The 12,960-nt window shown below is 37.8% G+C and overlaps 1 protein-coding gene across 2 annotated transcripts in view; it reads right to left on the reverse strand.

The window, feature by feature from the left end:
* The window catches only part of LOC140169977 (uncharacterized), a 29,299-nt gene that overhangs the window by 10,291 nt on the left and 6,048 nt on the right, over nucleotides 1-12,960 (reverse strand). The window contains exons 2-7 of one of the 2 annotated variants that reach the window (XM_072193290.1): nucleotides 12,129-12,157; nucleotides 7,296-7,403; nucleotides 5,901-6,014; nucleotides 5,456-5,569; nucleotides 5,009-5,122; nucleotides 4,562-4,675 (exon numbers count right to left, since the gene is read on the reverse strand). In XM_072193290.1, coding sequence (XP_072049391.1) covers nucleotides 4,562-4,675; nucleotides 5,009-5,122; nucleotides 5,456-5,569; nucleotides 5,901-6,014; nucleotides 7,296-7,403; nucleotides 12,129-12,157 — 593 coding nt within the window. The remainder of the gene's footprint in view (nucleotides 1-4,561; nucleotides 4,676-5,008; nucleotides 5,123-5,455; nucleotides 5,570-5,900; nucleotides 6,015-7,295; nucleotides 7,404-12,128; nucleotides 12,158-12,960) is intronic. The other variant, XM_072193291.1, reaches the window with a different exon arrangement.

The following is a 12,960-nucleotide window of genomic DNA, read 5'->3' on the forward strand; positions in this document are numbered from 1 at the left end:
GCATTTTTCAAAATAATGCATTTTCTACATATTTACTCATGTAACCTTTAATACCACCAACTTAATTGAAATATTTGCACACTTTGCATACATGATTAGACACACACTGCAACGGAAGCAACACTTTGAGGCTGGGTTCAAGTCCTGTCCTGCAAAAACCGGTATTGCCAGAAAATCATATTTTATTAATCCAAATTTCCAATTTGTGCATTTTACAATTATTTATTCAATTAATTTTATAGTATCAATGTTAGTTGAATATAATGTGCATTTAAACATCATCTGATACAATACAGGTTCAGACACATGGGCGAGTTTCTCGACAGGTGGCTTAGTAAGCCTTAGGCTTTGGCGACCTAGAGGATACTAAGCCTACTTTTGACCCACAATAGTAATTTTTACATAGAAATTTTTTGGAAAATGATATATGCACCTTAAAAAGTGTATCAGCTTACTAAGATGGACGTTTGGATCAAAAAAAAGTAAATCACAATATTTTTCTGTGACCTATTTTTACCTATGACCTCTTGGAATTCATAAGTAGGCCTAAAATGCAGGTTTTTAATGATTTTGGTCATTTTGGGCAAAAATGGACCCTTTTAACCACCATCACAAACAGGTTTTGAAACTTAGGCAATGATGGTATTGCCAGATTATATGACAATTAATTTACCCACAGGCTTACCCGTAATTTGTGAGTTCGTCAAACATGCGTGCATTTGTTTGAAAACGTAGCCATGTAAAATTAATGATACGCACAATAATATAAACTTCAAACTCCCATGGGGGCATCAATATTGACATTTGCATTGTTTGACACCCTTATTGAATTTCTCTCCTAAATTAAGACATCCGTTCTGATACCATCAATTTGACTTCTACTTTTACGTTGATACAGGACCTGTTGAAGATATACTTGTCCAGGGTGGAAAGGTAACATCACATCGAAACAACCGTGCAGACAATATTTACCATGTTTACAATGCAAATAATAATCCAACTGGTGAAGAAGCTAGTGGGTCATGATAGGCTGTTGCAATTAAAACACTCCCTATTTTCCCGATTTCCCCTTGTTTCTAACACAATCCTCAAGATAATTTTCTATCTGTATGTGTAGGCCTATATGCTATCAATTTGGTTAAAAATTGTCATTCCAAAAGTATCATGGTATGATCATTGGGTGGAAGGGAGAGCAGTTTCATATCCCCGCCAAGACCCCGGCGCAGATTTGGGGGAGGGGCAGTGGGCCCGGCCCCCTCATTCCGGCCGCCCCCCTTCCAAAAAAAAGGAGAGAAGAGAAGAGAAAGGGAAGGGGAAAAAGAGAAGAGAAAAGGGAGGAAAGGCGATTATTTTAGACATTGCTTGAAGGCGGGTCCTCGTCCTAAAAGCATGTGAAAATTACTGCGGGCCCGCCAATATGCAGGGCCCGAGTGGGACGGAAGGGCCACTCCATTTCGTACATTTTTCTCTATTTTTTCTCAAATCCCCCCTCTGACTGCCCTGGATCCGCCACTGCCAAGGCCACATCATTTCACATTTCAGGTGGGATAGACCTAAGGGGGGCAGCTATGGCTGCCATTGAGGTGTAGGAATGCATGAAATTGGATTCATCTACAATATAGCCTCGATTCTTTGTTAGCCTTGTGTGCCATGTTTCGCTAAAAATTGTGTAGATGCAGTCTACGAAAGCCTGTTGAGTCAGGTTTAAAACTCATCATTTTCATAATAGATTACACAAAATATCTGATATATTTACAGGCTAGATCACACAAATTATGTCTGGAAAATGTACTTAAACCATTGCTATGACGTCTATTCATTACTGAAGATTATTTTCTACGAATGAACACTTGACACGTTTCTATGCAAGAATCCACAGTTTTAGAGCGTATTGTTAGTATAAAGCAATGGTTTAAATCAGCGAATACACTACGTAATCAAGAATCAGCAGTTTCGTGTATTCTCATTAACAGGATTATCATAAAGCCTAAAATATTGTTTGATTGGCATAACATTTTAAGCTATTAGGAGAATTCAAAGAGATGCCAGTTTACAAGGAAACGGCCTTTTACGCCCATTTTTGCTAATTTTACTGGGAAATTAGCTCTATTTCTGATATTTGCTTAAAATGAGCATTAATGGTCGTTGCCATGGAAACTGCATACTTGTTGAATTCTCTCAATAGCCTAAAATTAAAGAAGCCCTATTTATCAATAAAGTTAAGTGTAATTTAAAACTTTTGTAATGCAAAAAATTGCTAAAAATGGTAAAAAGGGTCCATTTTTACCCAAAATGAACAATATCATTGAAAACCGGCATTTTAGGCCTACTTATGAATTACAAGAGGTCATATGTCAAAATCATAGGTCACTTTTTTGATTTAACATCCATCTTAATAAACTGATACACTTTCCAAGATGCATTTGTCATATTTCAAAAAAATGTCCATGTAAAAATTACTATTTTGGGTCAAAACTAGGCTTTAGCCTATAGTATCCTCAAGGTCGCCTAAGCCTAAGGCTTACCAAGCCACCTGTCGAGAAACTTGCCCATGTGTCTGAACATGTATTGTATCAGATGATGTTTAAATGCACATTATATTCAACTAACATTGATAGTATAAACTTAACCGAATACATAATATTGTAAAATGCACAAATTGGAAATTTGGATTAATGAAGTAAGATTTTCTGGCAATACCAGTTTTTGCAGGACAGGACTTGTCCCCAGCCTCAAAGTGTTGCTTCCGTTGCAGTGTGTGTCTAATCATGTGTGCAAAGTGTGCAAATATTACAATTAAATTGGTGGTATTAAAGGTTACATGAGTAAACATGTAGAAAAATGCATTATTTCGAAAAATGCATTTTTTGAAAATTATCAAACTTTCTGGCAACACTGGCTTTACAGGTCAAATAGCCCCAGAGATTTTTTACCAAATTTGAAAGGGGCAATGTCTGCTCAAGTACCATCAAAGAGGAAATAATTCTGGGTGCTCAAGCAAAATTAGTTTTAGACTTCAAAGATAGGGTAAAATTGCATTTTTTCAAAAGTGCTTAATTGGCAATATTGCCCAGCCCTAAAATTGCACATGGAGAAATATTATTGAAATATTTTTTGCATCTGGGGAAAGCACAAAGATAATACTTTATGGTGGTAAGGTTGCTTTTTTAATGTGACCTCAAATTTAAAGTCAGGAGCAATTCAGAAAAGTACATATTTTCCCTTATTTTCACCCCAAAATAAGCAAAAATCACGAAAATCATAAAACTGCCGTTGCTATGGCAACAAGCTCCGGAGGAATTTTGATGTGACTTTTTGTAACCTACTACCAAAGCCCTTTCACCTCATGCAATAAAAAATTTTTGACCGTTAGCAGGCACATGTGGTTTTTACCCAGAATTGCAATTAAACATCTTAGAATCTAGCGAGATGCTTAAATTGACGAATCTAATATAAAGAACCCATATTTAAACCCCAAATCATCTTACGCGTATTCATAATCGACCAATGAAATCTCGCCATAGCATTTCTTATACGCGTAAGAATTACCTATTATATCTGCACGGTACATCACTTTTATTAGTCATGCCTTACCTTTGCATAGGGGCTGGTATAAAATGACACCACTGCCTGCCATGCTGAATGCAATTTCATGTGGACATAATATATTGTACTAAAATTTCTTTAAGCTTAAACTACGAGTAGCACTCATACAAATTAAGAATATGCCTCGTTTACAATGTTCCGAGCTATCCTTATCCTCGGTACGCCGCCAATAATATCGCGTATCGTCCATCACTAAAATCCCAATCTTACGCGTATAAGAAGTCGTGGGTGTTACAAATCTCAAAACATCTTTACATATTACTGGTCGAACTTTGTTACGCGTGAGATGATTGGTTGTTTGTGATTTCTTACTCTGTGATTCGTCAATTTAAGAATCCCGCTTCATTCTTACACGTATAAGATGCAACCTTAAACGTGTAAGATACAATCTTACGCGTATAAGATGAAATCTTACACGGCGCGGTCGTAACCTCACACGTTTGTCTTACACGTTTTTTTGGACCAGTTGGCCATTCATAGTATGTGGTCGGGGGGTTCGAACCAGGTTGATTCCATTGCGTTGTGACCTTTTCAACTATTTAACCTATATCCACTCACATTTATAAATAGGTATTGGCATATCGGCATATGTTTGGAAGGTAAACAGACTCGCAGAGAAAGACGTGAACACACTGTTTGGAATGGAAGAAGGAATGAGAATAAAGAGAGAAGATGAACAAATAAGCTATTTGTTTGGTAGCCATTTGGACTCCTCGAGTGGCAAGCACTAGTTCGGCGACCGGTAGCCACGGACGTTTTGCTGGTCCGGCCAACTAAACCATAACTATAATCATTTAGGGTGAGTGCTTCATCGCATCACGTGTGATGCATACATGCGTAGTAGACATATTGTTTTGTAGTATTATAGGTACGGTTATTAATACTGACATAGCAAACTCGCACTGCTTCCTTGAAAACCGCATGGTCATGTTGGCAGTTTTGCAGTTAAACTTACCTTCTTGGCACCGTGGTCCTTGGAAGCCGGGTTGGCATTCACACTTGTAGGCCCCTATTCTATCTCTACACTGTCCACCATTTAGACACGGTTGTGAAGCACATTCGTCTATTTCTTTTATGAGAAGCAAGAAAGTTGGTTTAAACATTATTCAAAATTATGTGTGTAGCTTTTGTGTGTTGGTGGGATGGGTGTGAGGGGAAGTTGTTGAAAAAATACAAGGCTTGCCACCTCTAATGTCTCTACACCCAGATGTATAAATAAGTATCATCATAATCCTTGAATATAAAACAGTCTCGCTGTGAACAAGGTGTTGAGAACCTCGCAACACATTATACTGCGGACGAATTCCACAACAACGCTTCTAAAGAAAAATGGGCAATACTGCCTGTAAACATGGTGATCACAGTCGTAAACAATTATGAAACAGTTTGCAATACAACTTACCCTTTTCGCACCGTGGTCCTTGGAAGCCCCGTTGGCATTCACACGTGTAGCCACCTATTTTATCTCTACACTGTCCACCATGTAGACACGGTAGTGACGCACATTCGTCTATTTCTTTTATGAGAAGCAAGAAAGTTGATTTAAACATTATTCAAAATTATGTGTGTAGCTTTTGTGTGTTGGTGGGATGGGTGTGAGGGGAAGTTGTGGAAAAAATGCAAGGCTTGCCACCTCTAATGTCTCTACACCCAGATGTATAAATAAGTATCATCATAATCCTTGAATATAAAACAGTCTCGCTGTGAACAAGGTGTTGAGAACCTCGCAACACATTATACTGCGGAGGAATTCCACAACTACGCTTCTAAAGAAAAATGAGCAATACTGCCTGTAAACATAGTGATCACAGTCGTAAACAATTATGAAACAGTTTGCAATACAACTTACTCTTTTCGCACCGTGGTCCTTGGAAGCTCCGTTGGCATTCACACGTGTAGCCACCTATTTTATCTCTACACTGTCCACCATGTAGACACGGTAGTGACGCACATTCGTCTATTTCTTTTATGAGAAGCAAGAAAGTTGATTTAAACATTATTCAAAATTATGTGTGTAGCTTTTGTGTGTTGGTGGGATGGGTGTGAGGGAAGTTGTGGAAAAATGCAAGGCTTGCCACCTCTAATGTCTCTACACCCAGATGTATAAATAAGTATCATCATAATCCTTGAATATAAAACAGTCTCGCTGTGAACAAGGTGTTGAGAACCTCGCAACACATTATACTGCGGAGGAATTCCACAACTACGCTTCTAAAGAAAAATGAGCAATACTGCCTGTAAACATGGTGATCACAGTCGTAAACAATAATGAAACAGTTTGCAATACAACTTACCCTTTTCGCACCGTGGTCCTTGGAAGCTCCGTTGGCATTCACACGTGTAGCCACCTATTTTATCTCTACACTGTCCACCATGTAGACACGGTAGTGACGCACATTCGTCTATTTCTTTTATGAGAAGCAAGAAAGTTGATACTTATTAACATTTTTGAAAGTAATGCATTTGCATGAACGTGTCTGCTCTAAAGGCTTCGATGTATGTGTGCAGCAGGTAATGCGTGTGGGTTGGGGGTGTACGTGGGAATGTGATTGGTGGGTGAGTGTATTTTGTGTGGGGTGTGTTTATGAGGTTGTGTGAATGCCTATACGTTTTGCATTTCCGTATGTTGGTGGTATCAATGATGTAAATGCATATCTTACATTTTTTTCTTATCAAAAGGGGCCTGCAAAAATATGCTTGGCATCAAATATACATGTACTTCTTATGACAATGCTTTGGACATGCGCAAACGTCGTCTCTGTAAACTCGTAGAGAAAAGTTGCACCACAATGTTGCCACCTCACTTTTAGTTCCCGCCTAGCAGAGGTACTCAACATATAAACTGTGAGCTAAGTTCCAGCAACAACTTTCTGTTCCAAGATGTACCACAAAAAGATACCACAATAAGAAAATGTAGTTCCGCAGCTTTTAACCTCATGGCCATGTTGATAATGTTTTAATCAATTTCTATAAATCAACCAATGAATTCACCACGAATTTCGACTAATGAGGTATTAATACTAACTTGGCAAATTCCCACTGTATTCCTTTACAACCACATGTACATGTACATGTACATGTGAAATGCATATAACCTATCCTGTTTAATAGCACCATGGTCGCAGAAAGCCGTTTTGGCATTTACACATTCTAACTGAGAGGATACTTGCTCCACAGGAACTATACGCTGGGAGCGGATTGACAAGAAGTCCGTAATCCAAGGCCAATGTGTATCCATATAATGTGTATCCATTGATCACATGCTGTGATGCGTACATCTACGGCAAGTTCATAACACATTAAGCCGATCGACCACATTAACGCTAGATACCCATGAATTGACTAATAAACTGTTTTGGACTTAAATAATTATCATTGCTTTGCCTCATTTTGTCTGGCTCAAAATGTAAAGTGGGCATATCTGATATATTATCTTATCCCAATTGATTTAATATGAAGCATTGTTTTCATTATCTTTTGAATGATATATCAAAGACCACATGCTTGATGCCACCCTACTGTTGATGTTATTATAGATACTGCATTGGGAAGTCGAAACTTAAAAAAGCTTAATAAAAAGAACGCTCTTGATTACAATAATGTTTACCATAATTACTGAAAAGTACAGCATTTGTATACTATTGTATTACTGGGGGGGCACAAACATAACCATCAACCATATGACTTACCATGCTCGCATTGCAATCCTTTGAAGCCCTGTAGACATTCACATGTAAACGCATTAGTTTCATCTATACACAATCCACCATTACGACACGGGTCTGAAGCACATTCATCTTTTAGATACGAAAATATTTAATAGTATTCCTTATTTTAAATAAATATGGACGTGGATCGCTATTATGTCTAATGAATGGGTGTTTGTAAATAGTGTTGTGTATCAAGACGGATTAAAATGGGTCCAAAATGAATGAAAATAAGTTAACAGGACTGAAAGCTATATAAAACACAATGACAATCAAAGACAGAAAATGCACCATATTTGGGATTGTATATAGCTGTCAAACATTAATGTCTATCCCTTGCTGTTTTTATAAAGCTAATGGGTCCCAAGTGTACTTTATGCAGCATCTAAGAAAACAATGCAATGAATAATAGAGTGACAAATGGGAAGTGTTGATTTCCCTCCTTTTCGTGTTCGGGTGGACTAGTAGTAGGCAAAGAAGATTTTCACAGCATCCTCGAATACACCATGTATTGTAAAGGCCACTTAAGAGGGCAATCAGCCCATGACCTACGTCGGGAAAAGGCCTATGTTCGTTCACGTGTAAATAGCCAATTTCAAACTGTAACGAATTTGATCAGCATATTACTGTTTGACTTTTACAAAGTTTGATAAAAATAATAAAAAATACTCAAGAATTTTATTGTTACGTTGTCCGAAAAAAATTGGGAATATAAAACGGTTTTGGGGGATTTTCTCAAAAAATGAGCATTTTTGCCCAATGTGACCTCACAGATGGATTTATCAAGTCTTTGCCATTCTAAATGTGTATGCTTTTATATACTTTAGATCAACAATTTAGCAGTTATGAGGTCAAAAGTTTCAATAATTCCAGGGTTAAGACCAACCTTGAGCAGAAATGACAGATTCATGTAAAATGTCTTATTTAGTCTTTAATACACGGCTTTCGGCTACCCGAAATAATACAGGGTGTCTCAATAAAAATAGTTCCAACTTACACCTAAATGGAATCTGCGAGATTCCAACTTACACCTAAATGGAATCTGCGAGATTTAGGAAACAGAGCAATTTTGAATTAATGTCGTGATTACAACATTAAATCCCCCATAGAGCTCCACGTTAATTTTATGCCATTATTTCGGCTTAAGGGATCTGGAATGAGCGTTTTGAGCGTTTCGACAGTATTTTTTGTGGGACATGAGAGCACATCAGACATATCGAATAGCATTCTGAATACGAAGAATGTCTTTCTAATATCAAATAATTTTCATTTTTGAAATTCACGATATAATACAAATTTTATGACAAATTATTAAAATTTGATATTTTTCACATTTTTGATATATAGCAGTCCTCGAAGTAAATTTTATAAATCTAATGATATATTCTTAAAGTGTATGTAGCTGGGAGGAAAGGCCGACGATCAATTGAAACTTTTGACCTTTCCTATTGAAGATATGGATTTTTTTCCCAAAAAGACGGGTTTTTTTTTTTGTTTTTTTGTGAAAAAATCCATATCTTTAATACGAAAGGTCAAAATTTTTAATTGATCGTCGGCTTTTCATCCCACCTACATACACTTTAAGTACATATTATCAGATTTATAAAGTTTACATCGAGTACTGTTAAATATCAAAAATATCAATTTTTAATCATTTGCCATAAAATGTGTATTACATTGCGAATTTCAAAAAATCTAAATTATTTGATATCAGAAGGGCATTCCTCGTATTTAGAATGCAATTCGATATGTCTGATGTGCTCTAATGTCCCACAATAAATACTGTCCAAAGGTTCATACCCCAGTTATTAGGCCTACAAATATTATTTATTTAGATCGATTCCACAATTAGTTATACCTATCACATGTTGTATTGTATTATCAGGTGTAATGTCCAGGCCCAGGGGCGTAGCGAGGTGGAGCCGGGGGAAATTGACCCCCCCCCCCCTCCGAATATTTTCAGGCATAAAATTGGGGACGGCAAAGAGTAAAGTGTCCTTAAAATAACTAAAATGGAACAGAAATTGACAAATGGGGACAAAAATGTGGCTTTGCCCCTTCACACTAAAATCCTGGCTACGTTACTGTCCAGGCCTCATGGAGAACATAATTTTACATAAATGACGATGGGTCTGTCGTGACTCATAAGTGACGTCGTATTGCATATCTTCTATACCAAGAATATTCCTGTCGTATTGATACAGGAAGTATCAAATATCTATATAATAATACTGGTAGTCTGTGACTCTGTGACTCTGTCCCTCTATCCCTCTGTGAGTCTGTCTGTCCGCCTATTTTCTCGGAGACTAGGGGTCGCACGTTCCTCAAACTTGGTGGGTGGATGCAGCTTGACCCCACACAGAACAAGTTTGTATTGGTTAGTGGGTCAAGGTCACCCAAGGTCATTCAGGGGTCAAATTAGTAAAAACTGATTTTCTCAAGGACTGGGGGTCGCACGTTCCTCAAACTTGATGGGTGGGTGCGTCTTGACCCGGGACAGAACAAGTTTGTATTGGTTAGTGGGTCAATGTCACCAGAGGTCATCTAGGGGTCAAATTAGTAAAAACTGTCATATGGGCAAGAAACTTGGTGGGTAGGTGCATCTTGACCTAGGACAGAACAAGTTTGTATTGATTAGTGGGTCAAGATCACCCAGGGGTCATCTGAGGTCAAATTAGTAAAAACTGTTTTCCGCCTATTTTCTCGGAGACTAGGGGTCGCACGTTCCTCAAACTTGGTGGATGGGTGCATCTGGACCTCAGACAGAACAAGTTTGTTTCAGTTAGTGGGCCAAGATCACCCGAGGTCATCGAGGGGTCATCTGAGGTCAAATTAGTAAAAACTATCGTATGGGCATGAAACTTGGTGGGTACAGTCAACTTTTAAAGTCAAATGTTTGGAAGGTCATTTTGGGGTCATCCGGGGTCACCTAGGGGTCATCTGAGGTCAAATTAGTAAAAAAATGTCGTATGCGCATGAAACTTGGTGGGTATAGTCACCTTTTAGAGTCCAATTTATGGAAGGTCATTTTGGGGTCATCCAAGGTCAAATTACTAAAAACTGTCATATGGGCATGAAACGTGGTGGGTACAGTCAACATTTAGAGCCAAATTTTGGAAGGTCATTTCGAGGTCACAAGGGGTCATCTGAGGTCAAATTAGTAAAAACTGTCCTACATGTATGGGCATAAAACTTGGTGAGTACAGTCAGCCAGGTAATCGCGACAGCCGAGAACCGCCAAATACGGGTAACCGCCTAGTCATTATAGATTGTTCATCAAGTGGTTAAATGTTCTCCTAAAAGCATCTCAAGACCCAGTACCCCCAAACTTGACGCCATAACATTGTCACAAAAAAATGACGAAAGGTAGCTATTGCTCACACCCCCTCACCCTTTTTGCAAAGTCAAATATGAGTGTTCCAAAACGCTACTAATTCAACGACGCAACTTGAGAGAGCAAAACGTGGGGGCGTGGGTCAAATTTTGACAAGCCATATCTCCAAAACCGCTTGGAGTTGAGCATTCATTTTTTCCATGTGTTCATTATGCTCATAGAGGTATGCTAGAAATGATTTTCAGTCAAATTTGAGGGGATGACCACTGACCAACCAACCCATTTTGTTGATGTGGTTGGAATGACATATATGTGAGTAGGCAAACCTAACTGATGTTTTTAAAGCAAAGTCATCGAGTCCCAAAGCCAATATCTCTCAGAAATGTTGTCCAAGAACATATTTTCAACATACCTGAAGTTGATGGTGGGGTAAAATGTCTGACATTGGTTTTCAGGGGGGTCAAAATGTACAAAAAATGTACAATTGGAGTTTTGCATGGGTAATATCTCAGCTAAAAGTATTCTAATAGGCTCAATATGGGATAAGAGTAATGTCCTACCAAAGGGCTCTGACTGGCCAAAAAATGGACAGTAAAATTATTTTTACTTTTGGAGTTCTTACCCCAAAGTTGGTCCTGGATGGACGAAGTTGCATTTGAGGGCCCTATATCTTTTAAAGTAAAGGAGTAAAATAAGTTTTCTGATGCCAGATTTGAATTTTACACAAAAAATTACCCCAGGATACATACTTTTCAAAGTTGTTGGGGGTTCCCTTTATACTAGGACCTCCAAACATCGTCTTTCGCGTTGCGACACATTTTTACGCTGACCCCCCCACCCCTAAATTACAAATTGAACAAATTGATGCCACGGAAAATACCACAACACAGAAAAAGAAAAAATTGAAGAGGAGCTGCGGTGCACATCCCTGGAGTTGACATGAAATGGCTCTAATGAATCTCGCGAATGGCGTTTAGTGGCACAAAATACGCTAGTTGATGTGCGACTAGTGATTTTCAAAACATTACTTTAAGAAACTTAACTGACCCCATGGCCCTGTGGTTGCTTGAGAAATGAATTACCTATATTTTTAAAAGGCATATTTTGATTATTTGTAACCCAAAGAGAAAGGTGTGAAAACATTCTTTGAGAGACTGATTGATTGGTCGGTTGATGTTTTCAACCTATACTCAGCAAGACTTCATTATGTGTATTGCCCCATTGGCACGGTCCAGGTCTATTTGTACAATCCCAATCATCTCAGTGACACGTGAACGGATTTTAATGATTTGTATACCATATGCATCTTAAAGACGAAACGTCATAGTTCTTGAATCTACAAAAAAGTTTTGATTTTACTGCCGACATTTTAAGTTACGTCTCCTAATCCACATGGCCTATTTTTATTGAGACACCCTGTACATGGCGTAGTAAGGTATTTTAGTGGGCCAAAGAAATTGCACTATTCATTTATGACTTACCATTTTCGCGAGAAGCGTCAGATTTTGATCTGTGTAAAAATATTAAGTATTTGCATTATTCAAACTTGACAATATTTATTAGTTGTATAAAAAATATATTGCAAATTTGATTTAATTTTATATAATTATGGTAAAGGTACAAGAATTTGTCAAATACACTGCATGCAGAACAAATTTATAGTTTAAAAAAGTAAGAGACACTGTGACAATTGCCAAAAACTTGTAGGGCATATGTGACCTGGCAGCACAAATGAGCCGTAAATTCCCTATAATTGTATTCTGAGTTACGGTGTAAAATGTGTACGAAGGTCATATTCATCGGTAACTTAAGCTGGCCCGACATCCGTCTCATTTCGATAGTCAAAACTAATCAATAATCCTATTGTTGAAGTGGATAATAAGCTTCTACCTTAGATGGCTATAGAACTTTTAAATGCTCTGGTCTTTGTTTGCTTATATTGCTAAATCCTGTTCAAGTGGTGGGTCACCAGGCATTGTATTTTGTACAGGTATGCATAACCAACAATTAACAATGAGAGAACTTTCTGAATTATGACTGTTTGATATTTATTGCCAACAATGTGGAAAAAGAGACACATGTAAAAACGTAAAAGCTATAATTTTGTTGAAGGAGCAAAGTTTAACAAACCATAACCCCGCTTCTGGATATCGTTTGAAGTCAAATGATATACCATTTTTAAGTTTATGATGTTTATTTTTAAACACGAAATAAAACAAAATTGACCGGGGAGGAATTTACGGCTCATTCGCCGTGGACGGTCACATATACTATGTAGGCCTATACAATAAATTGATAGTTTTGCTTTATTTA

Source organism: Amphiura filiformis, chromosome 14, assembly GCF_039555335.1.
Source record: "Amphiura filiformis chromosome 14, Afil_fr2py, whole genome shotgun sequence".
In the NCBI taxonomy this organism is placed as follows: domain Eukaryota; kingdom Metazoa; phylum Echinodermata; class Ophiuroidea; order Amphilepidida; family Amphiuridae; genus Amphiura; species Amphiura filiformis.